Source organism: Anser anser (genome assembly GCF_964211835.1).
Source record: "Anser anser genome assembly, chromosome: 6".
NCBI classification, from domain to species: domain Eukaryota; kingdom Metazoa; phylum Chordata; class Aves; order Anseriformes; family Anatidae; genus Anser; species Anser anser.
Genome location: NC_139726.1, coordinates 13,925,765 through 13,952,360, shown reverse-complemented (window position 1 = coordinate 13,952,360; position 26,596 = coordinate 13,925,765). Strand labels below are relative to the sequence as shown.

Sequence of the window (26,596 nt, the reverse complement as noted above, 5' to 3'; positions counted from 1 at the left end):
GGGAAGAAAGCTGTGAAACTTTTTGGCAAGAAAAGGGGGTTTTTATGCTGTCCTCTGTGAGATCGTTCAGGACCCCAGGCTTGCCTGCAGGTTTGCAGTGGGATGCAGGGTGCAGGCCGCTCCCTGCTCCTGGCCAGCCCCAGCTCGCAGCCATCTGGGCTGCCAGCAGCTCCCCGGGCCGGGGGGTCCCCACCCCAGACAGCCTGCTCGCCTCGTGGCAGAGCACAGAAGTCCCCACGTCCGACACAGGGCCTGTATTCAACCCCAGAAACCAACCACGTTACGCTGGGAACGAAGCCTAAACAGGCTCAGCCTGTGGGGCCCTGCACTGAAGAGCTTTCTCCAACACATCCCGCTTCTAAAAGCGCGGCCCACTCTTACTTACAAAGGCTGGCTATGGCAGGGGGCGGGCAGAGCTGTGCTTGAATTTGAACTGTAACCAGAACCCGTCATTAGCTGCACGAACCTGCTTCTTCAACACTTTCCAGGTCTCGGGGTCAGAGCTAACGTTTGCTAAGTCAACAGCAGTCCTCCTGTCAGCATCAGCTGGCATTGGGTCGGGCCTGCGGGAGGAAGGATCCGTCTGCAGAGGTCAACAAAATCGATATCTGGATACACGCGCAGCTATCAAGGGTTTCTGCGAGTGCTTGTCAACATTTTTTGGTTCTGTTAGCAAAGAGGACGTGTTTTACTCAAAAAACATCTCCTGGGCGGCAGCGAATTTGAAAAAGAAAAGTCCATCAATGTTAGCGCTGACCTGTTTTTCCTGGAAGTGCTTTCCACCTTACTTCTCGCCACTTCTGGCGAGCGCGCAGGGAGTGACCCCGGCGAGGAGCCGCATTCCTACACAGCGGGTGAACCAGGAACTCGCTCCCGGCCGGCGGCAGGTATGCGGAACGCTGCCCTGCCCGCACGGCGGCTCCGCCGAGCCCCACGGACCCTCGCCGGGGCGGGCAGCAAGAAGCAGATGCTTGCTTACAAGTGCAGGCGGCAATAAAGCGAGAGCACAACGCTTCAGGACGGCAGCTGAGCTCTCAGGCACGGCTTTCTGCAGTGACTAATACGAATACGGTCTAACGCGACAGTTCGCTGCCTGCACCTGCGTTCAGTCCCGAAAGTAACTGAGCGTCTCCAGATGTTAACACGCTGCACTAAAAAAAAAAAAAATAATAAAATAAAAAGCACATCCATTTTTCAATCTTTTTTTTTTTTATTATTATTTATTTAAACTGTACACAAATGTAAAATACTTCAACAGCAAATCTAAGTGAAATTTGTTTGGTTTAAATTATTATGGAACAGAACCTAAAAGGAACTTTATTAAATAAACATAAAAATTGGATTTAAAGGATGCACATATTGTAATGTATTCTACAATAGTCATTTTTTTTCACTCTACTTTCCATGTGCGTATGGTATAGAAAAGACACTGAATAGAACAAACAGAATCCATTTTGTACCCTGAAACAATTGGTAGGCCTCGTGAGGGATTGCTCAGTATGACTACATGATATATGATGGCTTTGCCATCTCATAAAAATTATAACTAATATGTTGGCCTCTTTGGTTCCAAAATTTATGTATAATACATTTAACTGTATTCATTTTTTGCTGCTATAAAAATAACATTTTTTTCAAATGGCAGTTTTTTGACTAATCATGCAACTAAATCAGTGCAAACATTAAAAGCAATCATTCGCTTTAAAAAAGAAGCAAAAGATTTAATTTCAAGTATAAAAAAATATAAAAAAGTCATATCATAAGTCCAGTTTTGTCTAGTATGGGTCAACACTTTAAATTGCATAGCTCATGCGGCACCTGTTTACCTAGATAGTGAGCAAAGATAAGTGCACTATCAAGTACCACTTTTCAAGGCATTGAAATTTGCAAGTGCTATTATACGTGCATTCAAGCAGTTTGCAAGTGCTATGCTGTATCATTATTTTCTGATCTTTATGGCCATCCTTGACACCTCCTGGTAAGGAAATTGAAAGCACTCTCCTCTCTCCTCCTTTCCAAGACTTGTTAAAATGTTCCTCGCCCATTATTAAATGCACTGCATTTTTTTTCAGAATGTCTCCACTGCATGACTGTCACTCCTCTTTAGGGTTCATTGGTTTAGCCGTGGTAGCGGTCGCTTGCCTGCTTGCTCCCCACGTGGCGGGCCCTTGCCGAGTCCCCGTTGAAGAACGCAGATTGCAACTTTGACTCTTTGCTCTCGGATCGCTGAGGGATGCTCACGGTCAACGCAGGCCAGATACGGTGTCAAATCCCCTCCTCCGAGACACCACAGGTACAGCCATCCGCGGGATGCTAGCGGTCAGTTAAAGCATCAGACAATGCCAGCCCAGCTTGTGACTTCGCAACAGGCCAATGTCAGAAATACAGCCGTTGCCTACGCGTCTGTCTCCTTCTCTCTCTCGGATGTCACCAGGCGATTCCTTACTGGAAGTGCTGTAGGGAGATACGGGTTTCTGTGATGGTTCTATTTAGATAAATTTAAATTAAGAGGAAGTGATCACCTACAAAGGCAGGTGTCCTGCAGCTTCCCGCTAGACCTAAGAGGTGACAGTCGACTTTTTTTTTTTTTTTTCTCTTTTTTCTAAGTTTGGTCATTTTGACACCTGCGTGCAAGAATACGTCGTGCTCTCGCAGTCTGTGCTTTTGCCTGAGCAAAGGGAGCTCGTTTCGGTCTGACTTCGCCGGCAGGCGGGGAAACAGCTGCGCAGCCGTTCACTCGTACTGGCAGGCATTTAGGTACGTTGTCACTGGTCACTGACTTCCTGTGCTCATGTCCCTTTTCCAAGCTGCCTTGTGTCTGTGTCTGTGTGTGTGTGTGTCTGTGTGTGTACGAGCGCGTGTTTGTGTGCGTGCGCACTGTGTGTGTGTGTGTCTTTAAGATATTTCATAGCATTAACTTATAAGTGGTAGGATATATAAGTGTCCAAGATCCACAAACTGCCACTGTCCTGACACCAAAGTGAAATGATTTTTTTTTTCGTCAAACTTTTCCACAGTGACTTTTCAACACTGATGCCTGGATACACAGTGAAACTTCCTCCAACACCATCTCGTATGGGAATGTTCTCTCTCTCTCTCCCCCCCAAAAACACACACCTCAAATCAAGCACAACCACATTCTTCCACAATCATATTGGGAACGTCCCTTTTCACAATGTTGTATTCATCATCAAAGTACAGCATTGACATTGTGCTAAGTTTGGTTGGAATGCAACAGGAGTTCACGGTGCCCGGGTTCAGCCCCCGCATTCGGTACTGATTCACGACGGCGGTGTGAAAGGAGGAAGCCGACCCCGGGACGCCGGCCAAGTAGGCCGGGCAGCTCCCTTCACAGTAATTCCCATAGTAACCTGATGGTGCTATGATCCAGTCATTCCACCCAATGAGTCTAAAGTCAATGTAAAACTGTTGCCTGCAACATAGATTGGTCCTGCCATCGCACTCCAGGCCTCTTTTCCGGATCCTGTGTTTGTTATCGGCGAGGCGGGCTTGCACCACTAAAAAAGGCCGGTGGGATTCCTCCCCGGGGTCCACATAAATTGGCAGCACTGAATACTCTTCACAGCCCTCACATTGAACATCCAAGTTCAGTCTCCTTTCTCCTCTCTCAAACAGAGCCTGGATCGCCTCTGTCATGGGAAAAGTGTGCCAACCACTTCTTTTGAGATCGACTTTCTTTTCAACCACATTCCACTTGTTGCTAGTGTCCGGGTCTTGGAAATAGACTTTGACTCTTACTTTTCGCCTGCTGCCTTTCTCTAAGACATATGGAAGCAGCTTCAAGTAAAGCCACAGGCTGGCTTGAACGACAAACAAGTTCTGGTTCCCTTCATTCGAGATGAAGAAATAGAGGCGGACTCTAGATGAGGCCAGATCGTCTGCAAGATAAGGAGAGATCAGCAAGATTAAGTCAAAAAGAAAATGTATCTTTTGTGCGATTCTGGATTCAGCGGCAACGCCAGAAGACAGCTGATCGAAAGAGCGACGAGGCTGCACCAGCCAGAAGGCATGCACTGAATCAGATATCCCGAATTCGTAATCGAAATTAATTGCAAAAAGGACTTCCCACAGCAACGTTCGTACCCGGGCTATAGCCGAACGCGTCAGATCCACAGACACCGGTCAGGGCTCTCCAGAATACTGGATTTTTCCAGCCGGATAGCTGCAAGGACGCCGCAACAGTACCTTGAAAAGACCAGCGCTTGCGCTGCCCTATCTCGCCCGTTTAAGAATAGTTTTAACTTTCAGCCGTCGGCCGATTCTCACGGGGAGAGTCTTTTCAGTAACCACTGAAATGTCAGTGCCAAAACGGGGATTTTGTTTCAATTTTCACATATTCTTGTCGCAGTTTAGCAGGGCGGATTCACGAGATGGGGGGGAAAATATTTCAGCAGTGTGCCTATTTGTCCAGCAGCTTAAAGTAACCCCCCTCTTAGTCGGGTACAATATCTGCCATTAATCATTCCCATCTCTGCTTTTCCCCCGTAACGATAAACTCACATCAAGTCGATCAAACGAAGCAGTTGCTCTCACTGCAACGCCATTACTGACTGCTCTCAATACACTTCTCAATAACACCAGAATTAAAGGAGCGAAATTATCGCAGAAAACCAAATGTCACCAAATGTCTGACATAACCCATTATTTGTAAACACGAGAGCCTGCTGCATAAATTGTTTCAGAAATACCAGCGTCCCTGCTGCAAGCCCGTACTGTAAGTCCTACCCCAATTTGGCGTAGGTGATAAATGTGCAAGCTGGCCTTTATAGCGGGGACTGTAATTCTGGTCCTTGAATCGGAGCCTCCCCATCGCTATTTAAAATTGTTGCTGGAAAGGCATTTCTCATCCACCCTTATCTGTTTGACTTCTGTCTGTACAGAGCCAAATGTAGATTTTTCTTCCTTTTCTTTTCCTAGGAATCTTTATTATTTTTGTCAGTCTCTGAATGGGATTTTTTGCGTAGTCGGTGTCTTCATTTGTTACCCTAGGTGCCTTCGTAATGTGCCTGCAGGGCCCATTCGGCACCTTGTAAGATTTCAGGGGCAAAAAAATTTCACTGCGCTTGTCTATGTTTCACACCGACTCAGTTTCAGAAGTGTTACAAAAGCCAGTGGTTAATTGAAAACCAAATGGAAGCACAAGCCCACCCCAGATCTCCCATCAACAGCCTGACAGAAAATAATAACACCGCAAATGTACGCTGAGAAAACCTTCCGTACGCTAGCAAATACACAACTTCTCCATAAACTGTGGTGACAGTGACAGAAAAAGAACAGTACGGTGTTGCTGCACCGATCCACATCACTTGTGCTGTACGAAATTGTGTGCGCCCATAAATTTTGTATGTGAATATAACAAGCAGATGTATAATGCAACAGATCCCATAGATACTGTAAATGTATATGCCTTTGGTAAGTGGGAGGGTAGATAAAGAAGATGAGTAGGCAGCATACAGGCTAGAAAGAGATTTATTTTGTGGACAAATGATATATAGATGCCACGGGAAGATAGAGAGGGAGAAAAATGAAGCGAGTGAAAGAGCGATGAAGGAAAGGAGAGATGGGCAGATAGGCAGGAGACAGCCAATTTGCAGAGCGCTGGTGTTAGGGCCAGATGCGCAAAGTTCGCAGGCACAGCGGCTGCCTGGATAAACCGCTGGAAAGCTACGCCAGAGGGATTCGGGGACGTGTAACCGCGATGGCTGCGCAGGACCGAGACGGCTGGTACCGAGGGGATGGATGGCACAGTCAGCGCGCGGACCGACGGACAGGGAGCAGACAGACACCGTCGGCAGCAGGCTGCGCGCAGCGGACAGACAAGGCCAACACCATGAACGAACGCTAAATAAATGGGAAACGAACGGAAAAGGGCGGACAGGCAGATGCAAGTCTCAACAGACGGATGCACGCAGCGAAGCAGCTGAATGTGCAGGGCAGGCAGAGGAGGCGAGGGATGCAAGAGACGGAGCGGGACAGGCGGAGGAGGGAGGGACGGGGACAGCGGCAAGCAGCTGGAAGGACACCGGAGGGGGACCCGGGGACACGGAGGGATGGGGGATGCAGGGCGCAGCCCGGAGAGGAGCCGGGGCATGGGGCACACGCGGGAAGGACGGGATGGAGCAGAGGGCAGGGGTGAGGTGTGCGGGGAGGGAGGATGAGGCGGGGGGCAGGAGGACGAGCCGGGTGGGCAGGTGCCTGTGGCAGGCAGGGGGACAAGCGGGCAGGGGGACAAGCGGGGGGACAGGCAGGGGGACAGGAGGGCAGGGGGACAGGAAGGGGCTCAGGCATGGGGACAAGCAGTCCGGAGGACAAGCAGGGGCTCAGGCAGGGGGACGGGCAGGGGGACAGGCGGGCAGGGGGACGTGCGGGGGGTCGCGCAGGGGGACGGGCGGGCAGGGGCCAGGCGGGAGCGGCAGGGCCGAGGGCCGGGCGGCGCCCACCTGTCTCGGCGAAGCTGATGATCTCGGAGACGGGGTCGTGGGCCGGGGGCCCGGCGCTCGCCTGCCCGTCCAGGCTGGGGATCTCCACGCGGCCGTCCTCCCGCACCTTGCCGGCGTGCAGCTTGCGCAGCGCCGTGACCATGGCCGCCTTGGGCACGGCGTGCGTGATGTTGGGCCGGTCCCGCATCTGCAGCCGGCTCAGGATGTGCCTCTTGACCGCCTCCAGGAAATCCCCGTCCACCTTGCCCGGCTCCTCGGGCCGCCGGAAGCCGCAGGAGGTGCATGTGTCCTGCGGGGAGCCGCCGGCGGGGGCCGGCGGGGTCGGGGTGCCCGAGGCGCCCAGCAGGAGCAGCCCGCAGGCCAGCAGCGCGCCCAGCACCCCCCGGCGAGCCGCCCCGTCCATGGCGGAGGAGCGGGGGGCCGAGCTGGGGGCCGCCACCCGGAGCGCCGCAGGGAGCCCGTGTGCAGGCAGCGCCGCGCCGAGCTCCGAGCGCTCCGCGGCGCGGAGGGGGCGGTGGCAGCCGAGTGGGGGGCCGCAACCGCTCCGCGCAGGGGGGGGACGGGGACGGGGCCGGGGCCGGCGGAGGAAAGGAAGGAGGGAGGGAGGGAAGGAGGGAAGGAGGGGGCGCCCGGGGAACGGCGGCGTGTGCCGCCGGGGGGGAGGCTGCACACGCAGGCACCGAGGGCGAAGTTGGGGAGGGAGGGATGGAGGGAGGGAAAGGGGGGGTGGGGGGGGGAGAGGCTGGCGGTGCACCGAGAGCCCGGCTCTCCGCCGGGGGAGGGGGGCGGCAGCAGGTGAGGGGGTGGCTGCGGAGCTCGGGGTGGGGGGGGAGAGGGGGGAGCGGGCCGGGGGTGCGAGGGGAGCCGGGGAGCTGGGGGAGGCGGCGCCGCGCTGCCCCGGGGCCCCGCGCCGCTTCAGAGGGGCATCCCCGGGCGGCGCCGCGCCTGGTCCATCGCTCGCTTCGGCAGGTCCGGGCGGGCCGCGGAGAGGAGCTCTCTAGTCCGGCGTCATGGAGGGGGGTCAGGGAGATAAACGAAGCAGATTTATATACAATCCAATTTATAGCCTGGAAGGAGGGGGGGGGCGAGGGGGGGGGAGAAGTGCCACTTGTACCCCCCCGCCCACTCCGCCCCCGCAAGACGACGAGCCGCAGGCCGTGGGTGCGGGTCCCCGGGCGGCTCGGCTCGGCTCGGCTCCGCACCGCACCGCTCCCCTCCCGAGCCGGCCCGGAGCGGAGCCGGGGGCTGCGGGGAGCGGGGCCGATGCCGGCAGCCCCCCCCCCGGCGGCGAGGCTGGCCCCCCGAGCCCCGCTCCGGAGCGGCGGGCCGGCTTCCTTCGAGGCTCAGCGCCGAGGATGCTGCGGCGGTGCCCGGCGCGGCCCCGCAGCGGAGACTCGATCGGCTGGGTCCCGGCGATCCCAGGAGCGGCTGCACGGATCCACTCGGTCAGACCGGCTCTTCTGCTCGCTCCCTCGCTCGCTCTTTTTAAACAAGATCTCCCTTGCCGGTGGTTTGGGGTTTATTATTGTTGTTATTGTTATTATGATTTTAAGTGTGATTTTTGTTGTTGTTGTTGCTGCCGCTGCCGCTCCAGTTAATCTGTCTCCCTCTCTGCCTCTTTCTCTCTCTCCGCGTCTTTTTGATCTTTCGCTCGCCTTGTGCTGGCTTGAACGCCGTGTTTGGGTTTGTTTTGGTTTTTTTTAACGCGTCTGATGTTCCCTCGCGGATCCGCAGTGGAAGGTCTCGGGGAAGCGGCTCGCTCCTCGCTTATCTTCCTCTGATCTCCTCCTGCTAATTTTCCCCCCCTGCAAAATCACGACATTGTGGCACTTTCTACTGAAACTTTTATACAGGAGTTAAAACCACGTGGGAACTCCAACCTATAACAGAGACGCCATGGGTTCCTCACTATTTAGGAGATTAAGTTAAGTCTTTTGCCCCCTGGGCTATTACAGTAACTTCCTGGTGCTGGAAATATTAACTGTGCTGCTTCTTTAACTCCCCCCGTCCCCTCCCTCCCTCCCGGTTCCCGCAAACACACCCACCCCGCACACCGGCCCGGCCCGGCAGGGCGGACGGACGGACGGACAGACGGACACCGAGCAGCGGCATCCCCGGCATCGCCCCCCCCCCCCACCCCCCCGGGGGTGCTCCTTCCCTTTTAAGCACTTGAAAGAAAGAGTCATTAGAAAGTTTCCCGTCGGGTTGGCTTCGCGACGGGGCGGGTTTCTGTTTGTTTGTTTGAACGGGCCGGCTGAGAGCTGCCGGGGCTGCCGATTTTCGTGGGGCAGGGCCGGGGAAGGGGGAGGCAAAAGGGGGGGGGGGGGGGGGGGGTCCCGGGGCGGCAGCGGCAGATAACGGGAACCCGGGGCTGGCTGAGGAACGCCGGGTATCTCCCCGATACCCTCGCCCCCCGACGGGGCTCAGGGGAGATGCCCAGCAGCCAAACCCCCCCGGGGGCCGCGGGGAGCCCCCTCCGCTGCCCCCATCCCGGGGCAGGAGCGGCCCCGGGGGCGCAGCAGCTCCGCGGAACGGCCCCGGGCAGCGGCCGCCCCCCCCCGCGCCCCGCTGCCCCGCGGCCCGCTGCGCGCTGCCCCGCGGCCCCTGCGCGCCCCCGCCGCGGGGAATGCTGGGCACAGGGCGCCCCCTCCGGGCCGCACCGGGAAGCGGGAGCCGGGGGGCGAGCGGCCGAGCCCCGGGCCCGGGGGCGCTGCTGCTGCTCCTGCTGCTGCTGCTGCTGCTCGGGGGCAGGGTGCCGCCGAGGGGGAGGCAGAGGGAGGTGGGCGCCGGGGGCTGGGAGGTGGCCGCAGGGCTGGGGTGGGGGCTCTGACAGCTCAAGGGGGGCTGCCGGCTGTTCTAATCGCGGCTTGTTTTGTTGTTTTGTTTTGTTTAACCCACGAAGGAAAATGTAACTTCAGGAATGAAAGCAAAGCCCAGAACCTGCAGCCTTTTCAGCGAGCTGAATGCTGGTTTTCAAGGGGTAGGTGCGGGACGTGCACGTTTCCTGCGTGACAGCAAAGAAAAAAAAAAAACCTTCTGTGCATTTCAGTTTTTAAAAGGAAAATAAAACTTCTTATGTACGTCTGGACGGCGCGCACGTGTGAGCTCTGTTAGCTGTCACTAATAGCAGCACCGCGAGAGCATAAAGGGGTCAACTGGAGGATCGGATTGTTCCTGTGGTTTAGGAATTAAAGAGAAATGCTATCCTCGTGTTATCATGAACACTTTTTCTTGTTCTGCACTGCAAAAGTAGAGGGTTTTTTTATAACACTTTATACTGTACTGCAAAATCGCACTGCAAACCCAGTCTCATTTTTCATGTTGGGTTTGATATAAAAGGAGGTGATCTTTAAGGTCCCTTCCAGCCCAGGCCATTCTCTGATTCTGTTCTGTGATGCCACAATAAACAGTAACTGCACACACAGTACCTTGAATCAAAGCTAAACCTTCAGTATCACTGGAGCTACCCTGACGGGAGATCAGAATTAGATACTGTATTTCCTCCCTCCCATTAGCAGGTTTTGAATGGAAAGCCTGGAATGTAAAAAAAGAAATAATGCTAAAAATCCAATCACTCTGACATCCTGTAAGCTAATAAGAGCACGTGAATGCAACAAGCTTAGTGCTTCACAGTAATTAATTTGACAGCAAAGAGCTAACAAGAAAACAACAGGCAGAGCAGTGATGACTGGTTCATAGAGGTCACCGTCACACAAGAAATAGGTGTAAACACAGCCCCTCTCCCTTTGAAAACAGCTGCTTCATTGCCCCAGTAAGAATGAAATGCCAAAGGGGAAGAAAATACTGTGCCTTCCATGGGGGCAATGAAACTAGGAAGGTATTTCTTGTCGTAACACGAGGTAGAGATTTTCCTTTTTAAGTGCAGCAATTTTGACTTGTCCCTACTCCCCGCTGCAGTGGCGTGTTTTGGCTTTTTTTCCTCCTCTTCTCTTTTGGTTAGCCAAAGACATTTTGCATATTCAAACATTGGGAAGACTTATCTTCTCCAGCAATTACTAACAAGCGAACACGCTAATAAACCCCATTGTTATTTAAAGTGTGTCCACCAGAACTCTGGAGGCAGCTCTCGCAGTGGACCTGCTCTGGCTTCCTCCTAGAGACACAATCAAACCTCAGATGATGCTTTCAGGCAGGAGAGCCTACAGGGAGGGTGAACAGGGTTAGCAGCAAGAAACGTGCCGTTTGATTTCTCATCTTACTCCGGGAGCACGGCTTATTGATTGAGTCATAAAGCTCTGTTAATTCTAAGATCTCCTCAGCTTTCAGTTCTTTCCCCTGGGCATAAACTTGTTGCTTACCCCGAGCAGCTGAACCAGCAGGGAAATGGTAGCTTCACGCTCCCCCCGCGCCTCCCCCCGTTCTCTGTTTGTTCTGAGCTCATCTGCGCGAGGACTCGTTTTCACACACACCTTCTCAAACCGGCTGCTGTTCATCTGATTCAGGGTCATGCTTTTCCATACATTAAATGCAGGGGAGAACTGGGAAGGAAATGGCCGGGATTTGTGCTTAACGGGCAAGTGCACGTTTTGCCAGGAAGCCCCGCTGTGAGAGGTGCAGGTTTGGAGGGCATTTTCTGCAGAAACATCAAGTCTCGCGGCTGGAACCTGATGCTTATTAAAGCTACTGGTATAATGAGATCACGATGAACTCAGTTCCTCAGCCAGCGTAAGCCAGCGTGCTTCCGAGGCATCGGACTGCTACAAGTCTCTCTCTGCAACCCAGCTATGTGCCAAGAGGCGGCCGGTGCACAAGTCACGCTGTCCCAGAGGCCAGGCGGTGCAGCCCTGCGCCTTCCCGAGTCTGGAGGACGCTCGAAAGCGGAGGAGACAGCGATGGCACGAGGCAGCTCCCTCCCTGGGCTGTATTTTCATAACACCCTCAGTGGGACTGTCACAGTTTACACTAGCTGAGGATCCGGCCCCACACATATTGTTCAAGCACCTTTTATGCTCTTAAACCAGTAATAATATCTGTTAGGTAACCTTACTAATCCCTTTGAGGAAGGATTTTCTTTACTGTACTGATGGCTGAACTGACTAAAGCTTTATATAAAAGAGGCCTGGTTTGTGCTACAAATGCTTCTCCTTTGATACCAGCAAATACAAGTTTCACTAGCACAAGCATCTTTTTCTGCAAGCATTTCCCAAATAAAATAGGCTATACCGGCAAAAGCACTTCTTTTTTTTTGCTCATATAGCTGCATCTACACGGAGGATTTTTGCACGTAGTGGAAGGCAATCTGTTTTAAATGGCACTTCAGAAGAGCATTGCTATCCCACAGAAGTTTCAAGGCTAGACCTGGAAGCGTGCACTTCTGCCCTGCATCTGAAAGAGCTTTTCACAAGGTGGCTATTGTCATCTTGCTTTAAATACAGAGAAACCAAGAAATGTGGTTACAGGGATGGGCTACGGGTGCTGTGCTCAATCTGGAATTTTTATTCATGCCCTTCTTTTGCTTCAGATGAAATTATGTATCCGTAATCAGGCTGATTCCTCACTACCCATAAATACTTTTAAAACAACTGCAAAAAAAACAGTGGACGTTTCAGAAGCACCTTAGCTCTGTAAAAGGAAAAGTGCTATTGGAAATCAAGTAGGTAAATGACACCGAAAAAAAATGGATGTTTTCTGAACTCGCAGAGGCAAACCTAACTCATGGGAAAAAAACAGCAAGAGGTTCATTTGGCTCCTTTGCTCCGCCAGTGCCTCTTTAAGAGAAAACTGTCTGTTAACAGAGCTTTGTTCTTCCTAGGAAAGCCTCCTATACCAAACAGCAGCTGGAAAAGAGGGTATAGCAGGCAGAAGCAAAGGACCCAGCCATCTGGGAATCCTTTTCTAAGGCAGGTATAGTGAGAATCTGGAAGATGATTCACAAAGAAACACTGAGCTGGTTTAAAACAGAGCCCTCAACAGGTCTGGAAGAGCACCTAATGAGCCCCTGCTCCTTGAACAGGTGTCAGGCAGGAGAAGGACATGGGGGCAGGCAGAAGGACTGGATTTCAGGGGCACGCCGACAGCCACAGCCGCCCATTCCCACTGCCTCTGCTCTCGGGCAGCTGCAGTCCCGCTCCGGGCTCCGTTACCTGGTAGTGCCGCACAGGCAGCATGCCGGTCGATCCGTCCTCTTCTCGGCCCCTTCGTGCTCCGGGGAGGTTTGGACCCACGCTCCCAGGCTCTCTGCGTGACACAAAGCGCGTGTGGGTGGCTTGTCCCAGACAGGTCTCCAAACAATGCAGTGCTTTTCGGCAAAGGGATGTGCTTCAATTTCCAAAGTAAAGGGACCAAACACCGTCGGGTGGATACCCCATATGATATTCAGAGGGTGTCCGCTGCTTGTGGATGGCCCAGAAGTGCTCGTTTTCCTCGCACACTCTGTCCTCTGCAGTCCAAAGCCGTAGTCTTATAATCAAGCAGTGACTTCCTCTGAAGTTGCTTGTATTGACCTAAATAGGTTGGGGCGGGTGAGGACACACAGACAACATGAAAAAGCTGTGCTGGTTGCCCAACAAAGAAGTGTCTGCTTTGTGGTGAGCACTTTTAACATATAAGCACTTTTAACATACTGTTAAAGAACATGATTTTCATGTTTGCATTAGTTCACACCAAAAGCCTTGCAAAGTAGCAAAGTGAGTGAAAATAAAATCTGCATTTAAGTGGTAAACAAAACAGTTAAAATTTGACTTCTCGTAATTTGAGTGCTACACACTAACGCAATGCATTTCAAAGTCAACTGGTGTATTTCTTCTATACATCCAGCTGTGATGCATCTAACAGATCAGGAAAAGAAACACTAGGGTGGAGCAACATTAACATTAGCTGCCCTGAGAAAATCAGTGATTGTCAGGGAGTGGGGATGAGATGGAGAGGTCTCTCTCCAAATTTAAATAGAGCTCAGAAGCAAAAAATGTCTGGCACCTTTGAAATGCTGTGGGGTGGGGGTTAGGTGTATTATATGGGATACAGAAGCTCCAGCCATCTCCTGATGGACAATTGGTAGCACCTGATGAGCACCCAAACATAAGCAACTCTCTCTTTTCTGCAAGCAAGCAACACAAGTTAAAGGAAACGTCTACAGCTATAGGCCAGGCTGCAGCCAGAAGACCTGTGCTCAGGCCTGAATTTCTTTCTCTGTACCCCCTTTTCACCAGCTGTATGTCAAGTAAAACAGCATTCAACCTTTGTAAGTTGCTTTGAAACCAAGCAGAGAAAAGTAGCATACAGGAATTCATCCTATTCACAGAGGCTGACATTAACAGCATGGCCTTGGTACTACCTGGCAAAAGTCATTTTCAGTCTATTCATACTTAAATTGCCCAAGCTTGTTTTCTATGAGCCTTTTGTTACAGCAAACCAGAACTACTATACCCTGTGTCTATTTGCACAAGAACAGTTGGAATTGGTTTTTAAAGATCATTGTGCTGTGATTATGCAGTCACTGCTAGAGCTGGGGGTAGAGCAGGAACCCAAGGAAGGTTTCTGTGATGGCACGGCTTACCCCAACTGCATCCTCGTCCACCAGTTTGAGGAAGGAGCATCTTCCCCCGGGGGCTGAGCAGGAGCACCTTGCCACATCGAGGAGCTCTGCCGATTCAACGCAGCTGAAGAGGAGTCCCATGCGACTTGCAGCCGCCTGCCTGGCGCGTTTGGCCGTCGCAGGCCTCGAGCATGCTTAGGCCATCTCGCCCAGTACGTGAGCCATGCTCACACGAGCCACACGCAAGCTCCTGTGCTCCCACCGATGTTTCAGTGCTATCAGATCATGAGGGGGCTTATTAACAGAAAGCTCCCAACTACCTTCTGCCCTGCCCACGCAGTATTTATGATTTTTCAGTCAGCGCTGCCTGCCCCCTCATGAGGGAATAGCTTGAGCCTGCCATGTGACTAAAACAAAATGGGTGGTACACTCTACAACCTGGGTGCTAATATCTGCCATTTTGTGGTGCTAAGGGACATAGTTTGGGAATGGGACTCAGTAGGTTGGGTTGATGGTTAGACTTGGTGACCTTGAAGGTCTTTTCTAACTTAGATAATTCTATGATTCTTCCAGAATGCCCCAAAAGCACACGCCTAGTGACTTCGGCTATCCTATCTGCTGAGGCCACTGAGATGTCTCCTCAAAGATGTTTTAAGAATGAGGGAACTTTTCAGTCCCCACTCACAGGCAGGTGCCATACTGCTGTCTCACCCACCACTGCCTCCTCAGCCGTGGGGCAGCTTATTAGTAAAGAAAAACCCTTACACTTCTCCATAGCCCTTTGCCATTTCTGAGCAAGTCTCACCCCCTAACATTTATTGTTGTGGTTTAGGTCCTTACAGCAACGTTACTGAATATAAATCATACTATGTTGAAATACTTACTGTGAAATACGCTATTATACAAGGGTAAGAACAAACCACTGCTCTGCAGACAGCAAGAAGAGGAGCACATGGACCACATTAAGCAGACATTGGGCCCACCAGACTTACGCAGGTACTGAAACATTAGGAGGGTGCAGAGAAACAACAGGAAAGTATATTGTTTTAGGGGTTTTTTACTTAAAAGATGAGAGAGAGAGAGCCTAGGGGAGAGGAACGCTTGAAAAAGAGGAGGATAAGCCCTTTTTTTTTTTTTGGCTACTCTAGATGGGGTTTTCCTCTGTTTAAATGCTGAAGGACAGAAAGATTTTAAATTAAAATCTTAATAAATATAGCCCTGAGGCTAGTAACATTATTACATCCAAGATGATTACAGCAACCAAGCCACAAAAGAAATATATATATATATTTATTTGAAGCATAATAAGCCTCAATATTTAGTCAGGAGAAGGCTAGGCAGCTAACTGACTTCCAAAGTAGTGAATTTTGCATTCCGCTGCACTGAAAGGATAAACCAACAGTGTACTTATTTTGCAGGGCTTGGTTTCATTTCTGTACAAGATAGCATTATTACTGTTTCTACTTATATATAAATTACAATTGCTCAGATCATGTGCATAAGGGTTGGCAGGAGAGAAGCCCGAGTCTGCAATAAGTGATAGGTGATATAGAGATAATTAGCTTCCTTGTGAAAGAACAACTTGGGTCCTCCAGCTTGCTTGAGTGAACAAGGTTTGTTCTCCTTGAGATATCTGCCTTTTTTCAATTGATTCTAATTTGAAGACAAGGTACCACAATTTATTTGTGTGTTGTTTTACTGCTTATTTGTTTTAATTATGGGAATATTTTAATAAAGGATATGGGGAAAATACAGGGATACAAAGAAGAGGATACAAGCTGATAAAGATGATTAAATCATAGAACGACTGCAGAGTGGGTCATGAAGTGTTATAATCCCCAACTCCCCTCTGCTTTCTGCCTCAATGTGTTAATGCATCACACTTTAGTACAGTGACACTTTCAGCCCTAGGTGGAAATTCACACATGATGAAGAGGTGGAGGAGGATTTCCAGATGGTCAGACCTCAGGGAGTGCGAAAAGGTGGGGGGAGGAAGGGAGAAACTGCTGAAGGAAATCGGACTTCGGTCACATCAGTAATTTCCAGCTGAAAAAGGAATATTAAAAAAAAATCCCATACCAAAGCCAGGTGCATTCAGGTTTGGATGTTGTGTATGATAATTCCTCACCACTGCTGGTTGTGAAAGATGCCTTGGAACTATTGGCTTATTTGTGTGTAACAGTAGAAGGGGCGAGCTTCGTTTCCTTGGCCAAATTTCAACATGGGTACTAAAGCATCCCAACATAGACCCAATTAGTTGCTCTATTCTCTACAGCTCCTCTTTACTAGAGGCTATTACAGAGTAGTACTTGCTCTGAACTGCGCACAAACTTTCCCTACAGCAGAGATTGCATTTGACTGCTGTGTCCTCTGGGGCCCTCTTCTGCAGGGCCACATCTCCAAGAGCAGTGAAGGGCACTGAGAGAGAAAAAAATGCAAGGCCTGCAGCTAGTGGGTCCCCATCGCACCCCAAAATAGGCCCCGCTTCCCCTTTGGGAGAAGTACAAGGCAGCAGCTGCTATCACACAGCTGGACTTCTCTAAGGCTGCCTCATTTACTGTGGCCTTTTGGGGGGAACGGGAAAGTAGTCATGGTCCAGAGTTCAAGGGGTCTGGTCCTTCAGGATGAGAGGTGCTAGGACTGCGTAAGGAATTTGTAATAGATAGTACTTTGCACAGCCACAGCTCTTTCCAGCTGTCAGTGTCAGGGGACCTTCAAGATAATCACATATTTAGGCAATAGAGTACCCCTACACTGGGGAGAAAAGGAAAAAAATAAAAAGATTGTCTCCTTAAAAGAGTATAAAAGGTGAACATTAGATACGATGACTCTGACCACAGTTCTGAAGGCTCTGCTTCACTTCTTAGGTGTTCCTTGGATCAGAGCATTTCCCCTACCGCAAATAGACACTAAGGATGCCAGTAGTATGCAGTCATGATGGAAAGCAATGTTTTGTTGAATATCACCAGTATGATTGTACACTACTTACCTGTATTTCCTGGATGGCAACAAAGTAAGTTGACCAGAGGATGATGAACTACTTGGACAAATGTCATGAGAAATGAGGCTGTCGCACTGTTTACACTTTGGGGAGATGTTTGTTGAACATCCACTCCCTGACACTCCCAGTACAAACCACATTGTGCACACAGGGTCAGAAAAAAGCTCAGGGAGACAGATGAAACTGCTTTGCTTTTTCTGATCCCGCTAGTGCAACTTGAAATCTGTGCTTTTAGCTGATGCTGAATACCTCCACCCATTATATGAATTTAAATGTTAAAATCACTGATGTAGCAAAAGGTGAAGGACCACGAGGCACCTGTTGTGTTAGTAAGTCCCATCATAATATATCTAAGATGCCTAGGTGCCTGGCCCCAGCTTTAGTGGCAGGTCCAGGGCCTCTGGACCTGTAAAGCCTGCAGCATCCATCTCAGGCTTAAGCCCCTTACCATGACTGAATGAACATCTCTGACTTTCTTCCCTAAAGGGCTCAGCGCAGCAGGTGTTTTCAGTCTGCCCACCTTCCAGATCAGGTGTCCAAAACTGCAGCAGTAAATATCATTCTTTTCTTCCCTTTTCCTAAAAGAGCTCAAGGTGGGTGGAGAGGATGGCAGCAAGCTATTTTTATTCATACCTTCATTTAGTCAGTAGTCCAACAGTTCACAATAGAAGAGCTGGGCTCAGTCCCCTTCTCTGCCTTACAGGAGTCCTGGGAAGCACGAAAACAAGTCAGGTCTCCTCAGGAGGAGCAAACTATGGGGTGATGCTGGGAGGGGGGCACCGGGGTGCTCTCCAAGCCTCCGGTTGCACCCGTACATACCCAAGGGCATATGCTGCCACTAGGTATGCTGTTCTGAGAGTCGTGAGGCCAGACCCCCTGCTGCAGCATGCAGCCAAAACATCCCAAAGTACCTCATCCCCATCAGAACAGCTTCCAGAGGACAGAGGCAGTCCCCTCCCTGGCACAGAGCACAACCCGGTGAGCACACTCTTCTGGGAGAGGAGACGTGCAGACTCCCTGGGGCAGAAGGGAATTGAGCCATGTGAAATTCCCTGTGCTCGGCCCTAGCCTTTTGAGCGCGGAGCAGTGTGTACACAAAACATGGCAGCGCTGCCAACCACCCTGCCTTTCCCTGACAAGAACGGACCCACGCTCTGTTCCTGGAGGAAAGCCAGAAGGGAGTCAAAATTGTGATGCCCAAGGGACGCTCAGCCCCTGAGCAAGGTAGACTTCAGAGGCAGCATTCCCCATCACCTACTTGGGCAGCAAAGCAGCCTTTTGGATTTGGTGGCTGCCATTTTGAGGGTGTGCACGGCCCAGGGAGCTTCACTACAGAACGCGAAGATTTGGGGTTTCCAGTGGCTGCCAAGAATTGGAATCGCAACACTCTCCACGATGGCACCCAAGCCTTTTTGTAAGGCTGCTTTCTTAACAGCAGAAGCGTATTCCCTCAAACCAGATCATCATTGCAGTTGCCCCGATAGCAGTCCACGAAGCAAGAGTAGATGGAGCTCCCTCACAGTTACCATGTGGCAGACACCGTGCCGTCTCGTCTGCCCAAAGAGTCGGCATTACAGGAGAGCACAGTTCACCAGTTCAAGGACTATGCATTGCCAGGTGATGCTCTTCCCCTCTCCAAGTGGCAGGGCACAAACAAACTTTCAGGACTGAGTCTGTAGTACTATTGATCCCACTGTTACCTAGACAAGTTACAGGGCTTAATTTGTTCATCAGTAGCTGTTAAAGAACAAAAAAAGAACACAGATGTTAGGCTGGATTTAGACAAGGCAAACACTCAGCTACGTATTAAGGACTGAAAGTAAAAAAAAGTGATTGATGGCAGCTGATGGAAACCATTCATACAGCAGAAGTGGAAGAGTTGAAGAAGAGTGAGGTAAAGGGGTAGAAGCAGAGTATTTGCCTGTAGCAGGACTGCTGCTGTTAGCCATCACAGGCATGAACAAGGAAGGAGTAAGCAGGTGTTTATCCTTTCTGCTCCTTGAAAAGGCAGGAAAGGTTTCCAACACCAGCCATGAACCCAGAGCAAGGCTACCGCCTCCTGCAGACCTCCAGCTCAGGCCTCTGTGGCACCCAAAATAGCTCTGAATTGCCCTAGTGCCAGGAGACTATTCCACGTGACAGAGGAACAGTGCCTAAGCTTTTTGGGAAAAAAAAAAAAACATCACTCAGAGGCTTTAACCCCATGGCCAGCCCAGAAACATGGAGCAGAGGCCTGGTGACCGACTGCAAATCTCATGTCCTGGTTTCTCTGCCGGACTCATGCAGCCCACAGAGACAGCACGAGGAACAGGCCAGCCTGGCGCACAGCAAAAACAACTTAATCTCCCTATGGACTCCTGAACTCAACAGGTTGTATTCTGGTTTGGGGCTTCTGACACAAAAGCACACGGAAAAGGCCTTCTAGCAGGAAACGCCTAGCACCTTCAAACGGGAAGCCAAAACTAACAGTCTTGCGGAGATATCCTCCCTGCCCCCAACCCCTCAGGTTAGCTCCCAGAACAAGAGGGACCACAGAGGAGGCTGCGACCACCAGAAGACCCTGCTGGCAGCAGCCCTTGCTGTGCGCACCCCACTTGATGCAGGGGTGACCGTGATGGCTGGCAGGAAAGGGTTACCAGAAGAGGTGGGGCCCTTTGGAAACAGGCCTGGATGCTGCAGAGCTTTTCACCTTTAGCTTCCTTCGCTTTTCCGCAGCTAGGTGCGGGCTGCCAGCCCATTCTAATTTCTCTGCTTGGGATGGATCCTCACTCCTCTGTTTAACAGAGTTCTGCCAGACTTAAAAAAAAAAAAAAAAAGTTAGAAATGGACAGAAAGTAAAGCATGCATCCCTTTGTCACAAGCTTGCATTTCAAATGCTCCAAACCTATTTAATACCTTGGACTTCACTAGATTTTTGTCTCATGATGAAGACTATTCCCTGGAACCTCTATCCCCTTTTCTTTCCAAAAAAGAACAAAAGATAAGTTTTAACTTGGTGTTGATGCAATATTCACCCCACCCAGAACAGTGTAACCAACTTTGAAAGCTCATGTAAAAAACATGAAGAGTAATTTTTACTTAGCTCTTGTTATGAACAATTCAGAGATAAGAAACAAGGCAAGACACGTCTCAGCTGCAAGTGTGAACATGATCTCAACACTGCAACATTTTCCTTGCCTGGCTAGAGATGGGTTGGCAGCATGAGGTAAATGAAGGTAGGTTACAGGTGACAAGAATGTAAAAAGCCTGTTATTAAGCTAGGTGTAAGCAGTCTTGAAACTTCATTAGGGCCAGGGAATTCAGCCCTGGACATTGCACCTGCTTGATTGTTCACTGAAAATTAACGTTAAACAAATGCTGTAAAGTTGAAACCAAGCTGGAGAGGATTCAGATGCACCTCTCCCTACCCCCCGACTGGGCAGTGGATGGAAAGAGGATGGTCTCATGGACATGTGCCACGCTACTTTTCCTCTTTCAGGAGGAAGCAAAGTCCTTTTCATCACAGCATTCCCAAGGTGTGCAGGGCAGGTTATTTGCTGTCCTCCAACTGTAGCTGTAAGCAGGAAGGAACTGCAGAACTGCAGCACAGTAAAGGTGCATTTGAGCGCTGACCTATTTTTGTTCATCTGCCATGGGAGAGACATGTGGAAACATTGTGGTTTGATGCGTTTGATTAAAAATATGCTAATGAATAAAGAAAATTAAGTGCATCCCTTGGGCTTCTGGCAAGCTGCCAAGACAGACACTGGGACCACCAACAGGGGGTCCTTATGGTTCAGCTTTTGCAAGCCTTCAGCTTCCAACTGCAGAAGACAGTGACCCAGCGGAAACGGGGCTTAAAGTTGAGTGTTTTGTGTGTCCTGCCTCCACTCCTCTCCAAATGCCACAATATTTGAAAATTTATGCCCCAGGTGCTGGAATCAACAAGCATAAGAACATCTTTGTTTGCATTAAAAAAAAAAATACTTCTACCATCATTGTTGCAGAAAGCAAGCTTGCAAACACGAAGCAAGTGCACTCAAAAGGCTTGGAAACAAAAAGACTGAAAGAGAACTCCAAGTTCATTTTCTAAAGCATCTCATTATTTCTAAACCAAACGTAGTTTTGGAGGCCTAACTTATGGTTTTCAAGCTCCTGAGGCAAAGCTGCAAATGTGGCCTTTATTCCCACGCAGGAGCAGCTCTGCCTGCCCTCCTCCCTCCATGCCGTTCAGGGAGGGGAAAGGGAAAAAAAGCAAATCAAAACAACTCAACCAGGCACGGCGTTACCCTCCGTTCCACAAGTGTTTGCTGCACTGCTGTCATCACTCAAGGTACCACATTAGAAAGCTCTAACCTGGCTATGGGAATAGGTAAATCACCTGCTCTGCTACTGCTCCACAAGTAGGAAACAGCTCTCATGAGCAAAGTCTGAGGTGTCCAGTTCTGCCAGCACTAATAATCCTTCTGCGGGTAGTGGTTCTTCCCATAATCTGATTCAGTCTCCATCATCCTGCAGTCTTCAGAGCTGGAAATGGACAGCTGACCATGACTGGGGAAGCAAGAGCCCGTCACCTGGTGGCACTGCTCAGCACCTAGCTGGAGTCACCAGGAAGGAGAGGAAAGAAGGGTTCATGTCTAGTTAAAGCCATCTGAACCTAACTAAAAGATTTGAAACCCTAGAAGCTGGGCTTCCACAGACTTTCTATAAAGAAATGAAATCTGAGGCCCTAGAATGGAAGAGGTTCTCCCTCAGCCCTGCCCAGGGTGCTAACTAGAAGAGTTGCTGTATGTAAAACCAAACACCTAATCTACCCTGCAGGCATCTGTTCAGCAACCTAGTAGGTCTTGGTTTTCATAGCTCCACCTCCCAAGCAGGAAACAGTTTTTAACTTCTGAATCCTGCAATTTTGGCTAAGGATCCTTTTGTCAGGGAGATTTGCATCTGGCTTGGACTGTTTCTCTCAGGTTTTCTTCAGCTTTTCTAAAACTGAAGAGCCAGACAAACTTTTCTGAGTAAAACCGTAGGCTATCTTGGGCAATGTTACCATAGTCGTTTTCATTTAGAAGCAAGAATTTGACTATTTTTAAGATAATTGCTCCTTCCCCCAGTCCACAGTTGTTTTCCTTGTTTACATGTACAGCAGCATAATGCTGTCATTTTGCGGGGAGGGTAATCATGTTACAGAGCACTCTTACAGACCACAGGGTGAGAAACACTCATCTAAACAGCAAGTTCAGTTTGTTGTATGTGTTTTCCTTTTAAATAAAACCCAGTACTATTAAGCAGTAACTTTCCTCGTCTCTTAGTGCTACATGTATGTACAAGTTTGTCCTTGAATTCTGGTATTTGGCCTATGAAGCCAACATGCATAAAGCCTCCGATAGCCTGAACGCTAGACTTTAAAAACAAACCCTATAAACTCTGATTATATCGAAAACATGATTCTGCCTCAAAGCCAAGTAGCAAAGCCCATTGGAAGGAACTTACTGTAAACACTGGAAATTAATCAACCTTATCAGGACAGTAACTGCAGAGCATAGGGTCCCAGTCATACCTCTGCATTTCACCTCTAACCCCGCTGGAGTTGCAAGGCTTAGGGGGGAGCATTTGCTGGCATTTCCCTAGCAGATTCCATTCCCACAGCAGACACTAAGCAGTTTGCAGCTGGGGGGCAAAGAGACTGGGGAGCAGGAAAAGAAGGGTTTTTTAACAGGATATACCCACCCCCAAACTGAGGCTTTATGCTGCAAGGAAAAAACAGCATCTTTAGTTACCCCTAGAAACAAAACGTTTTGTGAAGTAATGCATAGTCCCCCGGAACAATAACTATTCTTTCTGGCATGCAAATCAGCGCTCAGTGAGCAGAACAAACTTACACTTGCAATGCAAACTGGTTTAATGCTATAGAAATTGTAAAGCCACCATCCTCGTGAGAAACTGCTGGTTCTGCTGCACACTAGAATGTTTAGGCAAGAGTTAACTTTGTGTTTGCACGCAAAAGGAAAACTTTAACTTAGAACAAGGTCTCCTACTGCACAAGAGAATCAATGGCAGAGCAAGAACAGAATAATCTAGTTAGCAGGGATTTCTACACGTAATTCAGGTAGCAGATTAATAGCGACTACTTGTAATCTCATCTGAGCATGCTGAATAGCCCCTCTCCATGGTAGAGCTTCTAACTTCTGAAGCCACAAGATGGAGCCAAGTTCTCAGGAAGAGGTGCCTGTGCCATCCCAGGAACTGGGAGAGCGTTCAGCACACAGAAGAAACCACACTAGTTTCTGGTTCGGGCAGAGCACAGACAAGCACCAAGGCTGAAGTCAAGCCACGTATGTGCAATCATTACCCAGTCTGATGCTGCTGTAACTTAAGGGAGGCCTATTCCTCACAGCCACCCGAGAGCATCTGAATAGAAGGGCCTCATTCTGGGCTTCAGGTACAGCTATATAGTACTGTCCAGAAGCCTCTCCTGCCCCCTAAGTAACTTTTCATGTTCCTCATGCCAAGAGTACTTTAAAAATAGACTTCACTGGAAAGGAGAGCTACGTAAGCCACCATGTCAATCTGAAACAGAAGGCAAACATCAGGCAAGCACCACATAAGCAAGATTATTTAAACAGCTGTAATCCTTGGCCAGGAGTCATCAAAGGGACATTCCACTTCCAACTTGTACGGCAGTGGCAGTAGAAACTGCACCCAACAGCAAGTTTACTGTGAACCCCATTTCTGTGCCATTCAGAATTCAGTGACGTGAACAGTGCAGTGAGTCTGTCTCAAACCATCCTACCTCACAGGCATCTCTGCGGAAGTTCGTTAATCACAAACCAACACAGAATAGTCTCACGTTCAAGACTATGTATCAGCACTTCCACACAACATTGTTTGTTCTGTTATTTGCCCATCAAAATTGACCAAAAAGAGAGGAAAGGAACTCTGTTTACACTGTCAGTGCAAGCTGTCTGATCTAGTTATGTTGTGGAAAGTTAGCCATGATGATCAACAATTCAGGCCACTGCAGTGGTGTAATTCTGAAATCAGGCCACTGCAGTGGTGTAATTCTGAAATATACGTAGACAGTTTCACCAGCACTGATGAGAGGATCCTCACTCACTTCTTCCTCTCCTCCTTCCTCACAGCCTGGAATATAAGCATATTATAGCTTTGATACAAGCAAAAGGTCAGTTCCAGAAACTGGAAGTCAATGGCTGCTTGGTTTAAGAATTTAGGAATTAGACTTGCTCACAAAATACTGTAAAAATCAATAACAAACAAATATGGTGCCTATTTTTCTTTTTTTTTTTATTATCAATAGTAATACAAATCAGTTGTATTAGCATGATAATGAAAAGTGACCTTTTTTATAGACATTAGAAATGTTTGTGCAAGTTAGAGACAAAGCTCTGAAGCTATGTAAGAAAAAAATACGTTTACATTGTGTAGTATAACATACATGGTTTAGAGGCAATCTTATTGAATCTTGCAGTCACAATCACTTCCTCTATGCTAAACCTCTTTCTTGGTGTTAAGAGATAACACCTTCCCCTCCCAAGAGGAACACCTGCCATTTCCATGAAGTGTGGAGATCATGGTGAAAATCATAGCTTTTTTTGTTCCTCTTCCTTCTCCCAACTACAAAGTCAACAGGAGGTGAACATAGCAACATATGCTTATAGCAATTAAAGAAAGCTTCTGTCTACATAAGCTCTGAGTTGAATTGATAAACAGTATCCTCTTTTTGACCAAAAATTGATAGACCTGTCAGCCCCAAACACTGGGTTAGCACTTTGGAAAGTTTTAAAAAGAAAAAAAATCAGTGAGTATTTACTCAGATGCATCCACCCTCCCCCCTACATTCCAGATTGCAGCTTTGTACCTTAGATCTAAAGTATTCTTAAGCACTATATTAGCCAGACAGGATTCAACTGCAACTTCAGATAGGTAGTGAAGTCTTACTGAAGTTTAATGCCTGCTAAATGTATGCGCCCATCTTTCTTCATCAAACCTAGGGTTTACCTAGAAATTGCAGTAAAAGGTTATTAGCCTGTACAGAACACATAGCACAAGTCATGGAAGATGCTCTTCATGCTACATCTGTACTCTCATCTATAGACATCCTTCTCTAGCCAGGAAAAGAGAAGTCGGCTCTCACACTCCTGGAATTTAGCCTGCTTTTTGAAATGGAACTTCATACAGTGACTTACGCCCTGTTACAATGGGAATTTGTCTCCTACATACTTGTTTGCTCAGATCCAAATGAAGACTGGAACACTTGAATACCCACAACCAGGCCAGATACAGAAGATTACATACTGCAGTAAACAGCTCCCTGACTTTACATCAAACCCTTATGCAAGAATAACATCTGACAGTACACTTGCACTTAAGCATTCAAGTCTTGTATGACCTCCAGTCTCAAATATCCAGTTACTTGCCTACAACCATGCTCTAAGAAGGTCATGAAAAGACTACTAGAATATATCAGCTTCAATGCAGCCTTCAACTGCCTCAGCTACACAGCATGGTGACCAGGCAGCCACATACACCCCTTGCCAAAGTCCTCCCTGTTTGATGTACTGGAGCTGTAAGCACTCAGATAAAAGCCAAAGTTCCCTTTATTCTGCTCACAGGAAAACCCAAATCTAAAGGCAGCATTTCTCCACACGACCTTTTATTCATTCCAGTCAACCCACCTGATACCAATGTGTACTGGTGTCCAGTGAAGCACATATGGAAGTCATTCAAGGACCCTCAAATTGCATCGCCCCCATTTAGAAGAACATACATTCGGGCACCTCCACCATATGAGGTGGAGGCAGCAGGATTCCAGTCCAGGAGAGCCGTTTTACTGCCTTTCTGGTGCATGTCAAAGCTTGTTACCCAATGTTACCAAGTAGTCAAGGTAGCTGCCTTGTTTATCATGTTCTCCACTGTAACTGGAAAGTTAAATCAAAGTTTACCAGAAGTACAGAAGAGGATACTGAAGAGCTGCTGTATTTAGGCTATGCCTAGCATTTCTGGTAAAGGTGACAAGCACAGAACACTGAAGAGATGCAGTATCAAGTCATGAAACAGCAAGCACCATTTTCAAGCAAGTCCACCTTAGTGGTAGAGCTTTATCTGTTGAAAAAAGTAACTCATGTGAAAAGAGCACGCAAACCATACAGCCAGCCATGGGAGACGGACTGTTCTGAATAGAAATTCATCTGCCCTATCAAATACTGTCATGTATTTTATGATTAATTTTATGATTAAAGAAATCAAAGGTCAAGGCATGCGAGTCACTTGAGTTACCACAGCTGAGCTGCTTATTGTGAGCTTTGCTGAGTTCATTATTCATATAGCAAGGAAAGCTTATTCAGTTTTGTTAGATACTTTCTACAATCCACCTCAGAGGGGCTTGACCTAGTTAAGCTTGCAATGCAAACTCAACTGTTGTTTATCCTTTAGGTTAACTAAGGACTTAACCCTTAGGCCTCAACTAAAACCAAACCTGAGCGGTCTGCTTCCAAAGCAGACATTGATATGCTGTAGGCACAATGTGCATTCAGAAATGGACTGGATCCATGGAAGCTCAAGAGGAAATTTTGTTACAAGCATTACAGACCCAAGTGTCCCATTAGGTGTTTAGATTTCAGACAGATACTGCTCAAGCCACCA

At 48.9% G+C, this 26,596-nt stretch overlaps 1 protein-coding gene across 6 annotated transcripts; it reads right to left on the bottom strand.

Annotated features, from left to right (window-relative positions):
* Window positions 1-1,189: 1,189 nt before the first annotated feature.
* Window positions 1,190-24,218, bottom strand: INHBB (inhibin subunit beta B). Of its 6 annotated transcripts, none has more exons than XM_083842007.1 (4): window positions 12,566-24,218; window positions 9,402-9,465; window positions 6,462-8,266; window positions 1,190-3,899 (listed from the first exon to the last, which is right to left on the bottom strand). In XM_083842007.1, the coding sequence occupies exons 3-4, from the start codon at window positions 6,862-6,864 to the stop codon at window positions 3,124-3,126; spliced, it is 1,179 nt and encodes a 392-aa protein (XP_083698133.1). In that variant the 5' UTR covers window positions 6,865-8,266; window positions 9,402-9,465; window positions 12,566-24,218; the 3' UTR covers window positions 1,190-3,123. The 6 variants fall into 6 exon arrangements, with proteins under 6 accessions (XP_083698133.1, XP_083698130.1, XP_083698131.1 ...); XM_083842004.1 differs by having other exon boundaries at window positions 6,462-9,465; window positions 12,566-12,659; window positions 12,786-24,218; XM_083842005.1 differs by having other exon boundaries at window positions 8,507-24,218.
* Between the last annotated feature and the right edge of the window lie 2,378 nt (window positions 24,219-26,596).

Coding starts and splice junctions, on each gene's coding strand:
- INHBB (XM_083842005.1), bottom strand. CDS start 6,864: ATGGACGGGGCGGCTCGCCGGGGGGTGCTGGGCGCGCTGCTGGCCTGC. Junction 3,900..6,461: donor CATCAGCTTCGCCGAGACAG/GTGGGCGCCGCC, acceptor CTTATCTTGCAG/ACGATCTGGCCTCATCTAGA.